This window comes from Poecile atricapillus, chromosome Z (genome assembly GCF_030490865.1).
Source record: "Poecile atricapillus isolate bPoeAtr1 chromosome Z, bPoeAtr1.hap1, whole genome shotgun sequence".
Lineage (NCBI taxonomy): Eukaryota > Metazoa > Chordata > Aves > Passeriformes > Paridae > Poecile > Poecile atricapillus.
The window spans coordinates 29,456,728-29,472,213 of NC_081289.1; the positions used below are offsets into that span (position 1 = coordinate 29,456,728).

Genomic DNA, 15,486 nt, shown 5'->3' on the forward strand with positions numbered 1-15,486 from the left:
CCCAGATATTTCAACAGGCTGAGCACTTTTTATAGCTCTCTAAGAAGCACCACTGGAGTTAAAATATACAAAGTGAAGTTAAGGCTAATGGCTGTGCTATTAAAACAATATATCCAGAATACTTTCCTTTGCATATTCTTAACAAAATTTTGAATTCAAAGTTTTTATCTGAGGAGAACTTACCCGAAGTCCTGAATCAACCAGGATGTATGTGTTAGTCCTGCTGCTGACACGTGCTTTCTGCCCTCCTCTTGTGGGAGTGGGCTGGAGCAGCAGGCAGCTCTCTGGTTGCAGCCGAGGATCTGGAGGAGGGGTAGCTTTTTTCCTGAAAAGTAGTGTAGGTATGGCAAAGGAAAATATTCAGATATGAACCCTCTCCACAACAATCCTGCAGTTGGGAGTAAAAAGAGCTGAACTGTGCTCAGCTGCTCCCCACACAGCACACAAATGCAGGTCCCAGATGGACCACAATGAAATAAAACAAATTTGAAAGCAGCATGACAGACGGTACTCAGACTTGAGAACAATGCTACTATTCCAGAGATAACAAACACACAATCATTTGTGTAACATCCTCACTTTTTTCTTAGTGAACAAATCAACTTTGGAAGTTCCTTCAAGCAAATACACTTCCTGCCACTGCTCACTGCTCTCCTTTACTGATACTTCAGTTACTGATGGCCTACAAACACTGCTCCAAGAAGTCTGCAAACAGCTGTCAGATCCTAAGGAAAGCCAGCCTATGTAATAGCAAATGCAGGACACCCAAACCCAGCTCTGAGCAGCAACACCACCAGATGGAGAGAAAATCTGATTGGTTCTCCTCATCTTCTGCCCCAGCAGCAAAGCAATAAAGTGAAAGCCCATGTTTTTCCTTGGCCCCATGGAAATGTTTGCAGCCTGCTTCTAAACACTGTCCCTCGTCCCTTCCTCCTAACATCCAAATGCGTGTTATCAACTCATGAGACAGTGAAAAAGCCTTGCTGAAGGTCCTGAGCACTTGCAAGAGTAGACTCCCATGAGTTCAACAAATGCTAACTCCCATTACTAAGCTTTCTCCTTGCTCTCTGACTGCCCAAATGATTCAGTTACATAGAAAACAAAAGGGGAATGAAAGCAAGGAAACTCTCATGCATTTCTTTGCTTGTATTTGAGAAGTACCATTTCTGCAAGCAATACCAGAGCATCTGAATAACATCCTGGTACTCACTTGGCCTTCTCAGTGAGCAGAGGCAAATTTTCACTTATGAGACCATGACTGAGGAGGAGAAGGGATTCTGCATTCATGTCTGAGTTGAAGATCAGCCCTGCCATGATGTGACGCAGTGCCTCATGTACCTTCCGGACTATCTTCAAGCTCGTAGTGCTCTCCAGAGTCTGCAATGGTAAAACCATGAGAATTTCAGAGGACAGCCTGATGGCAATTATCTTTTATCTGTATTCAGAAATCATGGCAAAAACTAGAGCAATTTCTCTCTCTCATCATGTTGTCATAGTCCCCAGCTCTTTATGTGAACAGCATCCCATGGCCTCAGCTCTGCACCAACATCCTTCCTTCCTCTCCAGCCTCTTGTCAGTGTCCAGCCAGTTCACCTACTGCCACCAGGACACAAGATCTAACGAGCAAACCAGGGTTCCATTCCTGTGTGAGCTTGCTTGAGTTTTCTGCTGAAACATATGCATCTTTGAAAAGGCAATTATTACATGTGGATAGACCCTGGACACATTTTGTTGACATTTCCCCCATGCACAAGAGATTAAACCACAGAGCAGCCTTGCAGGACTTCTTTCCAGAGGAAACAAGAGTGGCCAGTAGAAACAAGAAGAAGAGTGCATGGGGAACTCGAAGTGGCATGTTTCCACTCCAGCAGCAGTAAAAAGCTTCCCAGAATGCCACTCCCTGCCCTGGACATCAACAGTAAAGTTTCACTTTTGAGCTGGTCGCACACTGCTTTCCCAAAGGAAAATGTGAAGCCAAAGCAAGATTCCATAGGTGATTTCAAAGTAGCCACCCAGAAGCTCTAGAATCATCTTACAGAATTGAGAGTGCACCAAGTTAATAGGAGAGACTCTGATTGACTTTTCTTACCTCTTTCAGTGGCAGAATAAGTTTTGTCACCTGGCCCCTTCCTATGAACTTTCCAAGAATTTCATAGGAATCGTAACTCTTGTTTTTGCGTGCTTCCATGATCTTGGAGACAATTCCTTTCACTTCTTTCTCTTCAGCTACATTCCCAAACAATTCCTGGTTGAAAATCTTTGGAAAACAGGCAAGAGAAGTGAATGAGAGAAGAAAAGCAGGTTCCTGCAGTAGCAACAGAACAACACTATTTTTCCCCAGTCACAGAAAAAACAATTCTCCGGGTTTCCTACAAATCATGTCTGTCTTTCCTTTGTCAATAAGAACATCCTAGTTTAAGCACACCAGATGAAAACACCCTTCTCACACTCCTCTGTGGTGTTGCAATACAAGGAATGGGACTGCAGTCAGATCAATACACCCCAATATACCCCATCTGTGTGGCCAGCTGAGCTCCTGGGCTCTGTGGGCACTGAGTCTGCTGACTTCCTCAGCCATTTAGAATACGGGAAAACATAGTTAGGTGTCTTAATCTTGAATCCATCCCCTCCTCTCAGGATGCAGGGCTCAGAATACAGCCCCAGAGATATGTGACTTCTCTATTCTCCTGATTACCCTCTACAAAGGGGTTTACTGATGCCTCCTTCCTTGGCAGTACACACACAATAGCCTGGTTTGCCACCACGTCAGAGACAAAACCTTCCCCCCCAGAATATGTCCCAAGCACTTCATGATGCTTTTTCTTTCAGTCTTGAATAGCTTTTACCTCAATCAGGATATCTAAGCAGGGGTCCAAATCACCAGCACTGAGCTTGGTAGCAAGGCCCTTCAGTAACAGGTTCACAGTGAAAGTCAGCACATGGAGCTGAAGAAAAAGAGAAGAGATCATGTTTCCAACCTTCTGCACTGACTTCTTCAATCATACTGGATGGGGACACTCCCACACCAGAGACATCACAAGCCACATACTGCACTTCAGCTCTCATTAAGAAAAAGAAATGCTGGGAGCATGAGAATCCATGTAGTGGCAACAGGAAAAGGATCCCTGTCCTACCACATAGTGATAAGAGGACTGGAATTTCCTATATCCCCAGTACTCTTACTGGTGTGTTTAGGCTGCTCTAATTGGTGCTTTCACTGTTACAGCAGCTAGAAGCTCATGCTCCTCCACTGTGGTAATTCACATGAAAAATGATTCTTAACCCAAACCACGTGAAGAGGAAAGATGAATTAATAGTCAGAGCCTTGGCTCTGAATCGAGGAAGCAAGCCTTCAATTAGCATCACCACACACTGTGCAGTCTCTGTAGCAACTCCCCTCAGATACTGCTTAGCCCTCATGACCTTGCTGAATGATTTCCTCTAATCTTACTGGAACCAGAAATTCATCCTTCCCATTCATACCTCAACTCTTCACTAGGAAAATGGCTTAGATTCTCAGTTCTTTGAGGGTACAGAACCTTATTTGACACTTGGCAGGGCATAACAAAGACTGATGTAGGCATTAGCAACAGTATTTACTTGCATTATACCAAGCTATTCTGCCAGTGCAAAACAATTTCAATAGCAACTTCCCTTTGGATTCTCCTCCCAGTACATTAAAAAAAGCCTACAGAGAGCAGAAGAGGAAGAATTTCAGCATTACCTGGTACCCATGGATGAGTGCAGACCGCATCTCCTTTAAGATATACAGAAGGTAGTGCACTCCCAACACTTCCATGATTTTAATGAGGGTGTTACGGGCAATGTCCCGTATTTCCTGAAATCTGTTTCTCAGAAACGTGCAGACTTTCAGTAGGATGCTGGAAACAAAGACAGACAGCTTTGTTCATCTCCAAGCAGAGCAGAACTAATTACACTGCCAAGGAGGCTGCTTTTCAGCCTTGTTTCACAACCACAGCTGTACTCACAGCCAGCCTCACAGAGAGGTTTTATAGGCATACACACACCTACTGTCCTTCAGGATGTTTTAATGATTGCCTTTTCTTTCTGTACATTATTCTTTCACCAGCACAACCAGCCCTGCCTCTGCACCTTGATTTACAGCTCTGCTCTTAGGTAAGGATTTACAGAAAGCAAATGCTGAGGTGCAGAGGTGCACGTCACTAGGAATAGGAATTTCCAAAATAAGTATTTATGGATTGTTAGCATGTCCCTCTTGACTTTAGCTGTGTATGTAACCACAGCTTGAGAAAGGTGCCTGCATTCATTCCCTGCACAATGAACAGCCCCCTGGGATTTAAGGAGCCCCACTGGGATTTACCTTGGTAGGTTAGCTTCCATCACTTCCTGGGGAAGACACTGCATCATTCTGACCATTGCAAAAGCTAATGGAACACGAACCACCTCATCATCATTCACAACATTGGATTTCACAAGCTTGTGCTCCTCGTCTCTTTTAACCTTTTTAAGAGAGCAAAACACAATGCACTTTTAATATACAGAAACAAATCCTACTTTTTCTCAGCAAATCCTAGAAGAGGCCAGTATAGCAGGCTCATATCTTCTGGTGACTGCAGGAAAAACCCAGACAGCTAAAGGACAGGTGAGATAAATCCCTGTGTTCTCAATACAGAAACTAGGCTGGTGCTAGCAAGTGGCTGATAACTCTTCAAGAGGTTGGACAAAGTGAATCATTTCACTTGTGTAGGTTGAGACAGTTCTCAGCAGGGAGGTTAAGACACCACATCCACACTGACCAGAGGGTCTGTCAGTAATCTCCATGACTCAGCAAAGGGCATGAAGCCTTTTCTGTGCTTTCAGATGGTCTCTCTCCAGTTGCATCTATTTTTTTTAATGTGTTACATTTTCACTGGCTCTGAAGTAGTATCCTAATCCTTAAAGCACCAGCCTACAAAAGACCTTTCAAATGTCAACTCCTTACCTTTGCAACAATACACCTGTGCAATTTAGGCAAGATGTTGACCGTAACTGTTTCTTGAATGTGTTTGATCAGACACTGAAGCTCCTCTTTATTTCGGGGTAAGAACGAAACAGGCTTGGGCACTTGTTCAGCATTTTCAGATGGCTCAGCTGCTTGCTCAGGTTCCACTGGCTTCTCAGTGAGATTCTTCCCATTCTTTTCTTCAACTTCCTCCTCTTCCCCTTCACTCTGCTCCAGCTCCATGGCTTCTTCAGCCTCCACCACTGGCTCAAGGTCCATGGCAGCAGCTTCTATCAAGTAATTGCCAAAAGTACAGGTAAATACAGGAGAACACAAAACTTGAGCCCTTAATTGAGACTCTTGTAACAGCTTAGTTCTAGATAAAGCTCCTACCTATCACCAGTGACAGCAAACCACCAATAAGCATCAGGCTTCTTCTACTGGGTAAAGAAGCTTTGGCTTGCTGGTTTTTGATAATTACTCCTTAGAGCCAGGTTTGAAGCAAAGACAATGTCACTCTGTGCTCTGTGTCTGTACCCCGTAGTCAGCTTAGCAAAGGTTAATGTGCTTGAACTCTAGAGAACTGCCATTCACTTAAAACTGAGGATTTCACAGGGCAAGAGGTATTGACAAGCAGAGCTGTGATGTATCCTCCTCCTTCACCCAAAGGTCCCAACATAGGTAACCACAATAGTGAAGAAGCTAAAGATATGACTTCATCCTGTGAAATGGTGAGCGAAGCAAGGTGAGGACATCTTGGCTGCAGATAACCATGAGAGCAGCCAACACCAAAGATAAAAAACTCAGCTGTGTCAGCAACCACATGGCTGGCTGCAGACTTTGAGAACCACACAGGTTCTGGGCTATTTTGGTTTACAGATGCCTGGGATGGAGTGGTAACGTGGAGATGATTCCTTACACCTCTCCTGACTTTGTCAACACACAGGAGGAAAATCTGTACTGCTCCTGAGGAGAAAAGTCAACACTAGCTTCCAGTATGCCCATTCTAAAAAGACAGGAGTAGCTGTTGTCAACAGTAAAACACAAAACTTTGATTAGCTGCATTTCAGCAGTTTGAGGTAGTGTTTTTACAAGCAGACACAAAAAGCTTACCTTGGCTGTCAATGGTCACAAGCTGTTTTTCAAGTGTTTCATGGTCAAAGTGAAAGGCTTCCAGCACTGTCTCTAACAAGCTGCAGAAGGAAAACATGAAGAAAGATCAGCTCTCTGCACAAAAAGAAGAGGATGTATATTCACACACAACAGAAAAATCTTACAAGTACTTTTTGGAAAATATCATATTCAGTGACATTGCACCGTAATGAGGTTTATCCTGAAAACCCCCAGAAAATAAAAACTGGTTACTTCTCAGCTGCCTGAACTCTGTGACCTTGCTCACTGTGAAGCCTCACAGAGAGTGGTACTGGAGCAATGGAGGTGTTCCAGGAGCAGGCATAGCCTGACAGAACCACTGCCATGCATTCAGTGAGACATGGTGTTAAAATTCCTGATATTTTGATGAGTGATATTTTATTTTAATAGTTGAAGGCTGCAAGCCATGCCCACCTTCACTTGCCTAGGTCCATCTCAAAGTCAGCAATCTCTCATCTCAGGGAAGAGGCTAAAATCCATGTGATGCTCCTAAAAACACTGAATTGTGCCTAAGCAGTCTTTGGAGAAAACCAGAGCAGCACTGCTCACAGTACCCACCTGACTCCCAGCTTCGTACCGATCTGTCCTGTTTGCAAGACATGGATGAAATGCTTTAGGTGGTACAAATATGCTGACCATGAAAGATGCCGGCAGACAGCTCCAATAGCTTCGACTGAGGCTGTTACCATATTTTCATGCTGCTCAAAAGAGAGAAATTCAGTTAGCACTCACAATGGTCGTGTGTCTAAAGCATCCTTTACTCAAAGCAACAAGAGATCTGTCTAGTGGGGATGCTTGGGATTCAGTATTTTTAGATGTCCATCTGAGCACCATGTTAGGAAAAAAAACCCCAAAAATCACAGTCCATCAGGCAGATCTCCAGACCCACTTTCTCCAAATTTTTCTGCACACATTTCATTTTTCTCACATATTTCAACCTATGGGCTCGCTTGCATTAAGAACTAAGAACAGGAACCAGTCAAGGCATCCAACCACAAACACATGGCACATTGCTGGGCTATGCTGATCAACTATAAACCCATTTAAAGTGTGACATAAAATATGTCTATTTCTTCAACAAAATTTCAATCAACACATTTTACTGTCCTCTGGTTGAAGAGCTACTCAGTCACTCTACTGAGGGGCACAGCCTGCACTGCTGCAGGGGATCGGTCCAGTGCCTGACTCTAATTGTTTCAGCTTCAGAAAAGTATTTCTGACAGTAAGCAAATTAGACATTTACTTGGCTTGACAGAAGCAGGTCTGCTGTTCTTCTGATAGTGTGCAGGGAACTACAGAAGTATGAAACCTTGCTTTTCAAAGCCACAGGAGGAAAGTCTATCCACACTGACTGACATTACAAGTAATTTCACTGAAAGTGACTAACAAACGTCCCTCTTCAAATTTTAATTACAAAGCTGCTGTTGATTTCAATGTTTTCTGCCAATTCCTGCAGTTTCTCTCTAAATCCAGAGAAAACCGTATTTATTCCCACCTCTGTTACTAGGCACAGATTATATTCCCACAGTCTGGGGAATACTGTCAAAGAGTAACTAATCTCACAACTAAACAGGAAGACAGAAGTTTGGAGGCAGAGGCAAAAAATAAGAAGCTGATTACCAAAGACAAATAAAACCCCAAGTAAAAAACTACAACAACAACAAAAAAACCCCTAACCCAAACAGTTTTCTGAGATCAACTTTTGAGAAGCAGGGTAAGTTTAGCAGATATAGGATTGGGCCCAGACTGCATTTGTACTTTCCAAACTCTCCTTCTGCCACCAAAACCAGCACAGCACTTTTGTCTACAATGGAGACATTCACTTCACAAACATATCAGCTACCTATAGAGGTTAGGTTTTTAAGGCAAATGGTATATAAGAAAGGTGAAAATATTCAAGTGGATGCATTCAATTAAAAGAGCCTACCTTAAGCATTTTTTCACTGAAAATTGCAGTGGTAGCATAAGGCATGATGTAGTTCTGGAGGGATTTAGAAGACAGCACAAGCTTTTCTTCAGTGAGCTGCTTTGCCAGTTTCCTCAGAGCTCGTGCCCTCCTATGGATCTGAGTCAGACATGGGAGACAGTGAATGAGGTGGTGCTTGAGTCACAGCTAGCACAAGAGAGCATGTACATCCAGCAGTTCTGAAAATGTCCCAGTTTTAGGTAATGGCATAAACATATTAGTCATTTCCAAGGCATGCCCTTTTCCTTAAATCTCTGGGTTTTCACTTTTCCCTCAATAGATATTCCAAGCCAATGGCATTGTGGATTCACAATCATAAGACTGTGCTATCTTCAGTTAGACAAGGGAGGCAACTGCACACAGCAGCTGCTGCAATGAGATGCAAAGACCAGAGAAAATTACAAGTTAAAAACTTACAACTTCGCATATAACTACAGAAGCAGCAAAGACTCTCTCAGATTACATCTCTGAAAGTAGAAGAAATGTATTTTCACACTGCAAGAAAAACCAGGAGACCAGGCTTCGTGTAACATTTATATTGCAAAGGTTTGTGAATGGGAAAAGGCTGCAGAGCCTCCAGACAGAGAGCAGCAGGGAACAGGCAAGAAAAAACAGAGACCCATTTCATGCCTGTGTCAGAGAAATCTTCAGGATACTGCTGACTGTGTGTTGTCATAAACCCAAGACATTTCTAGATAGAAACATGACTTTGATTCTCAGTTAGTCCTGATGTTGTCCACATCCCTCTTTTGTAATGATATCTAATGACACAAGTTCAACTTCTCTGCAGACAACACACAGATGCTTTGCAAAACATACCCTCACAGTAAGATGCCTTTGCTTGGCAGGTGGGGAGAGGCATTAAGAAATGCCTGCTGGTTTTACCTGCATGTGTTTCATGTTCTCAAAGAAGTCCATGTCAGGATCATGGCGGTTGGTCAGCTGGACCAAATCCTGGAATTCAGGATTTGTTGGGAATGTCTGAATGAGGCAGGAAAGCAGTGATGTGTAGTCCTGCTGGATGCTCTACAAATAGCAAACAGTGAATGTTAAGTATTCCTTGTAGAGGCTGGTACACGCTCCTGAGAACAGCAGTGCTGCCATTTGTAAGTGTTTCAGTCAAATGTCCTAATTCTTGCTAACAACAAATGAACCTTTTATGGACTGCATATAAATTAAAGCCTCCCCTCCAAAGAACAAGTTACAACTAAGAAAAGCTGAACAACAGCAGAGAAACACAGCTAATTTCTATAATTTTTTAGGCTTTTGTAAAATTTCAAATGAAGGGTAAGTTTATAGTGGGTACCTGGACTTCTTATCCCAGTAGAGGACTTTGAGAACTCACCCAAAAAACTCCTTATTACCCTGAAGATGTCTGGAAATGTGTCATCAGATACCAGTGCCTTACCTCAGTCTTACTCTTCAGACCCCTTCTCACAGACTCCAGGAGAGTGTGCTGGATTAGCTCCTTGTACTCATCTTCTGTGTGGCTGATTTCTGACAGTCGGTGGATGAAACTGGTCAAGCAAAGGCTTGCGTTGTCACTAAGAGCCATATCCCCGAGCTGAGTGGATGAAGAAACAGCACCACATGAGTCTGGCTATGACACCTTTCTCTTCCCAAAAGCCTGGACAGAACAGTACCACTGGACACAACATATCAAGTCCTGTAGAGACTTAAAAACTCATGAGAGCTTTCCTACAGAAGTTCTAGTCCCAAATTAATAATGCCCATCCTACCCAGGAGGAAAAAATCTTTTAGATTCATCAGCAGGCCCACACAACCAGAACATGCTGTAACAAATAGAAAATCAGCCTTTCAGGGCTGTAATGTGCCTTTTATCCAGTACAAATGACCAAACAGTTCCAGGGCTCAGTGACAGAAAGTTGTGCTGCACTGTATTTTCCTTTTGGGACACAGAGATGAAAAGGTAAACAGATAAAACTTCAAAAACGTGTTCGCAAGAATACCTAAAGATACTTTCTGCATGTTACATGATGTCAAAAAACAGCCAATGGAAGTAAGTTGAAAGTTAGATTCATCATAGATACATGGTGCATACAGCAAGAGAAGGAATATTCAGCCAACCTGGATAGTATAGAAGCAGTTGTGCATAACAGGGATGAGAAAGTCAGTATCCACTGTCTGCATTTCCTTGATGTGGGCTGTGATTGACTGAAATGCTGATAGACGCACATCGAAGTTGATATCATCCAGATGTCGCTGATCAAAGGCATTCAGCTAAGGCAGAGCAACAAGTCGTTAATGAAAAGTGACAGAAACCTGATCGTACTATACTGGGGGGAAAAGGGAGCAAAGGAACTACATACCTTAACAACATCAGTAATATACACCAACTTAGTGTCTAAGTCAGATAAAGTCTAAAAAGAAACATAAAAAACCCAGTTAACTCTTTTAGTTGTCAAAAATTTGGATAACTCAAGACTTTACCACTCGAGACAAAGAACAAATAAAGCAGCATTAGTCTTTCTCATGTTAGAACCTCCGTAAGAGCCTTTCTTATGGAAGTTGGAGGATAAGTGTTTTAAGTTCCTAAGTTCCTATATATCTACACTGAATGTTTCTTGTGTTTCACTGCTAAGAAGTTATGTAAGTCACTTGAAAGTAATACAGAACAGCCTAGTATAAACTGTGAGAGAAGAATATGAACAAAAATTATCTTCAGGATACTGAAATCCATTCTTATTTCATCAGCATACAGGATCTGTTGTGGTTGAAGTGCTTTACTTGGCTCCTCTTACACTAAAGATCCCTGGTGAGGCTCACATCAACGAGGCTGTAAGCCAAAACTTTTACAAATCTTTGTGCAGCTCATTAATTTCTATCACATAGAATTCTGTTACTTTCACTTCACACAAGAAGTAGATAAAAAAGGTTTTTAAGTCATGTATACTGCTGTTACTTTGTTCTTGATCTCTTAGAACAAATTCTAAAAAAAAAAAAGCATAAGAAGATGTAGAAATGCAATACCTGAAATACCAAGCACAACTTATTCCGAGACAGTTTGTTCTGGATGACAGAAAAAAGCTTTGCCAGTGGTTTGAGAAAGCTGGTGGGGTTTGAGCAATGCCTCAGCAAGTTCTGCACTGTCTCCAGAATGTCAATTTGTGTACCCTGAAAGAGACACATAACTCTCAGTAAGTACTGAAACCTAACAAGATTATTTCATTTCCTTGGGACATATTTCAAGACACAAAGTGAACACAGCTGTACTTTATTCAGACCAGAGATACTGAATGATAACAAAAAATTAGAAGGCAACAATGCAATCATAAAACCTCTCAGAGGTACTTGCAACCTTTCAATTAGAAACAAAACAGTGTTAAGAGATGACTGTCAGCACAAAAATTACTTCTTTTATGTGTCTTTCCCTGCAACTCAAAGGTCAGGAGAACTAATAGAGCTTTAAAAACTAGACTTGAATATGTGAGATGAACATTAACAGCACCATATACTTCACTGAATCACAGAATGGGTCAGGTTGGAAAGGACCACGGGGGATCAATTTGGTCCAATCTCCCTGCTCAAGCAGGCTCATCCCAGAGCACATGGCACAGGATTGCATCCAGACAGTTCTCGAGTATCTCCAATGAGGGAGACTCCAATGACTCTCTGGGCAATGTGTTCCAGTGCCTGGCCACTGCACAGTAAAGAAGCTCTTGTATGATCTCCCTCAACAGAAATCACATGTGGTCCCCTACGGATAGTACTGTATACAGCTTGCTTTTGCCTTTCATCTTGCAGCAGACTAGTGCAGCACTGCATACCACACATCCTACATCCCCAACCACATGTATTCACATTGCTGTCCAGACGCTGTGGCTTTGGGGTGTATAAAATCCACAGTGAAGAAGAGCAATTATTTCAAACACCGCAAGTAATTTGGTGGCTTGACTACAGTGACAAAGAAAGTAAAGACTGCATTATAACTTCTGCAGACTTTCTATGTGAAAAGGAGAAACAGAATCAGTCTGGGCACTGGCACCTCTGGGTGAATAGTGCACATCAACACGCAGTGGCAGCATGTTCAGAGCAGACTACAAACACATGAAGACTTACTGCAGGCTAATAATGAGAAATGGCATGTGATCAGTAAGACTTTTAACTGTATCTTAAACAAACAAATATACTCTATTAAAAGAAAAACGTATGTTTAGTAGGGGGGAGGAAATAATTTTTACCTACCTGCTCCATGTTACTCTGATAAAGGAAAGGGAGGAGAAGGCTCACAAGCACTGAATTCTGGCTCTTCTCTTGTATGAATTTGCTGATCCTGCAAAATTGAACAAGGTAATTTACTCTTTTATATCATTTCAATCACCAGTAGAGAACAAAGAAGTCTGTCAGCACTAGTGCAATTTCACAAGGCTTTGTCAGCCTATCCAGGCTAACAGAGCATACCCACCAAATTCACAGTCCCAACCTAAGCATCCAGTTCCACATGACTGCAGGCATTTCTGCATCTTCTTCTAGTCTCAAGAGACATCAGGTTTGAGTACCAGTAACAAAACCAGCTAGATTCAACTCCTGAAAACTTACCACCTCAGTAACCAGCAAATTGCAAGGTCAATGACAGATACAGGTATTTGCAACTGTTGCAAATTTAAAAAGTTTGAGACATACTGTTTTTTAATCTGGAAACTATTACAATAAGCCTATTTCTTCCTCCCTCCCTCCTTCTAGCTTTCTAACCATTTCAGGCTCTAAGAATTACTTACTTGGAAAGTATACTCAGCTCTTTGCTGACTTGAGCTCTGTACTTCTTCTTTTTCACCTTCTCCACATTTAACATTGTTTTACTGAAGTACTGAAGTATGGCAGGAACATGAGGCAGAACCAACCGGCAGCCTAAGCTGAGGGGCTCTGTAAGACATATGACAGTTAGCAACACCCAAGAAACTACTGCAAGAAACAAAAGTGAGATCCAACCCTATACAAAGGGGAAATCAAGATAAACGAGGCTTCATTAGTGGAAGAATAAGTAAATCGGACCTATAAACGTGCAGGGCAGCTGGTGGCTGGGAAGAAGCACCAGCACTTGCTGAGACCAAGTCTAACATGTCTGAGTTAAGAAAGCAAAAAAAGAAAGCAAAGAAAGCACACACCACTCTCCTCACAGATTTCAGTAACAGCCCTCGTAAGTGTAGGATTATCAGAAGGTACCAAGGACATTCCTCAAAAGTAGTAACATCTCCTAAAAAGACTGAAGCATTTGTAGATGTGGTTTTCTTTATTCCACCACTGACCTCTTGTGTAAAATCAAAGCTGCCATAACAAGGGCACACCCTCCTTTCCACTAGCTTTGAGTGTTGCAGGTGAAAGATGTCTCCACAGCATCAAACACAGCACACTACTGTTCTGTCTCCTAACTCTCAAAAAGGCCAGGTCTTTCCTGTCAGGGAGCACAGACTAAACATCAAAGTGATACAGGATCATGTGCATACAGGAGGGGGGCTTTTATATAAAACGTGGTGTTAGGCGCAGAACCAAGTCAGCAATGCAGTTCTTGAACTTGTATCAGTCAAAGCTTCACAGACAGAACATTTGAAGAGGTCAACATTTCCCTCTTCATAAGGAATCTCTCAGTGCTCAGGACCCTGACACTCAAATGAGGATCTCATCAGTCATCAAGCAAGCAGGACTTTACAGTTCTTGGGCACAACAAGGCAAATTTGTACATTGACGTTTGCATTTCTGCTGGGAGGTCCTCTTCCCCAGTATTCTTAGCCAGCCTAGATAACCTCACCATAATCTAACACCTGCATCTAAAGCACCCGACAGGTCTCTCAGAACTCTCAGGCAGGCATACCTTCTGTCACGTCTCCAGCGGCCACGACAACACAGTCAGTCACGCTCAAACTGGAAACCTGCTCCGTGGGTTCAAAATCTGGGCTGTTGAGAAGGCTATCAGCAATGTCCATCACAAGGTTGGATGTGGCCTCAGACAGATTCTTGGCCGACAGCACGGCAAACACATTTGTCAGTATATCACTCTCTGGATGATCTGGCTGCTGTTTGGCCAGCAGAGGGAAATACCTGAGAGAATTATAAATTCCAAATTTATAATTCAGAGATTATAAAAAGGTTCACTGAAAATTAGATTCAGAATTTTCAGCTTACATTTCTTTTGTGTGAGAAGCCACACAAAAAATAATGACTGTCTTCCACTTCGACCAAGAAAGAAGTGCACAAAAACCAGAAAAGTGTCATGAAAAATACAATGAACAATGTATTGTATGAACAATATTGTTCATACAATATATTGTATGAACAATACAATGAGGTTATCAAGTCCCTTTTCTAATCCTTTCTCCACAGCCTGAGTCTCCTCTTAGTCTGCTCCTAACACAGTGATCCAACACCATTTTCAACAGAAGTTTGTACATAAGGTCTTCATGCCTACCAATGAGGTGTCTCAAAAGAAACATCAGGTACTTTAGCAAAAGAAAAATAGTGAGTCTGTGGAAAAGGCAAAAATCACTCAAGACAGTTGAGCTGGAACTTCTCACAGTGTCTGAATCAAAGAAAGCTCTTTTACAATGTTCAGTAACAGACTATCAGCCACAGATTCTACGCTGAACTTGCCCATACTGTTTCATAAAAGAGAAATAGAGACTCACAAAAAATTAATGAAATTATATATTGCAAAACTGACTTCCCGTCTCACAAGACTAAGAAGTCATTGGTCAAGATGGACATATTCTAAGAAGTCAGACCTCCTCCTCACCTATGAGTTGGTTTGGGCTGCATATGTGCTTAATATAGATGCATTAATATATGGAAAAAGCAGCCTATTAAAAAGTGAGTTCTTGCATAAACTGGAAAGCTTCCCAGCTGCTTTGACTGCTATCAAAAGAATAAGAGTCTAACAGAAAAAGAAAGTATGGTTTTGGACACAATTATTCACAGCCTGTTAGTGTGCTCTTCTTCCTTGTGTTTTATGTATTCAGATGTACTTAGGCTTCTTTGCCAGAAGAACACTTACCTGGGGTTCTTACTCCAGGTGTGAATGAGTTTGAGCAGGAAAGTTGGAGAATACTGACTCTCTGAAGCCAATCTGCAGACCTAAAGGAGAGAAAAATCATACACCAATGCAACACATTTAAGTAAAGCCACTTTAAAACCTCATCTCAAACAAAGACCTCACATTCTATAGTTTACCATTTTTATAAAGTAATTTCAACCTTTTATAAAATTATTTCCCAACTTCCTCAATAATTGTCAAATGACTCTTAGATCATCGCACTTCTGTTTATATAGTATTCCAGCTACCATTTTTGTCCTCCCCTTGAAAGTGGATTCCCATGATGCCTCACATTTGCCACAGAGACTTAGCAACCTCTCCCAGACACACCTATGAAATCTCAAGTACAGCACCCAAAAC

General features: G+C 42.0%; 1 protein-coding gene across 1 annotated transcript in view; it reads right to left on the reverse strand.

Moving 5' to 3' along the window:
• Window positions 1–15,486, reverse strand: part of LOC131592751 (small subunit processome component 20 homolog) — a 64,119-nt gene that overhangs the window by 12,912 nt on the left and 35,721 nt on the right. The window contains exons 29-47 of the mRNA XM_058864495.1: window positions 15,088–15,167; window positions 13,912–14,138; window positions 12,821–12,965; window positions 12,288–12,375; window positions 11,073–11,216; window positions 10,412–10,462; window positions 10,170–10,322; window positions 9,490–9,645; window positions 8,967–9,107; window positions 8,043–8,180; window positions 6,674–6,813; window positions 6,077–6,156; window positions 4,964–5,253; window positions 4,343–4,482; window positions 3,725–3,881; window positions 2,847–2,945; window positions 2,090–2,257; window positions 1,211–1,377; window positions 184–325 (exon numbers count right to left, since the gene is read on the reverse strand). Coding sequence (XP_058720478.1) covers window positions 184–325; window positions 1,211–1,377; window positions 2,090–2,257; window positions 2,847–2,945; window positions 3,725–3,881; window positions 4,343–4,482; window positions 4,964–5,253; window positions 6,077–6,156; window positions 6,674–6,813; window positions 8,043–8,180; window positions 8,967–9,107; window positions 9,490–9,645; window positions 10,170–10,322; window positions 10,412–10,462; window positions 11,073–11,216; window positions 12,288–12,375; window positions 12,821–12,965; window positions 13,912–14,138; window positions 15,088–15,167 — 2,706 coding nt within the window. The remainder of the gene's footprint in view (window positions 1–183; window positions 326–1,210; window positions 1,378–2,089; window positions 2,258–2,846; window positions 2,946–3,724; window positions 3,882–4,342; window positions 4,483–4,963; window positions 5,254–6,076; window positions 6,157–6,673; window positions 6,814–8,042; window positions 8,181–8,966; window positions 9,108–9,489; window positions 9,646–10,169; window positions 10,323–10,411; window positions 10,463–11,072; window positions 11,217–12,287; window positions 12,376–12,820; window positions 12,966–13,911; window positions 14,139–15,087; window positions 15,168–15,486) is intronic.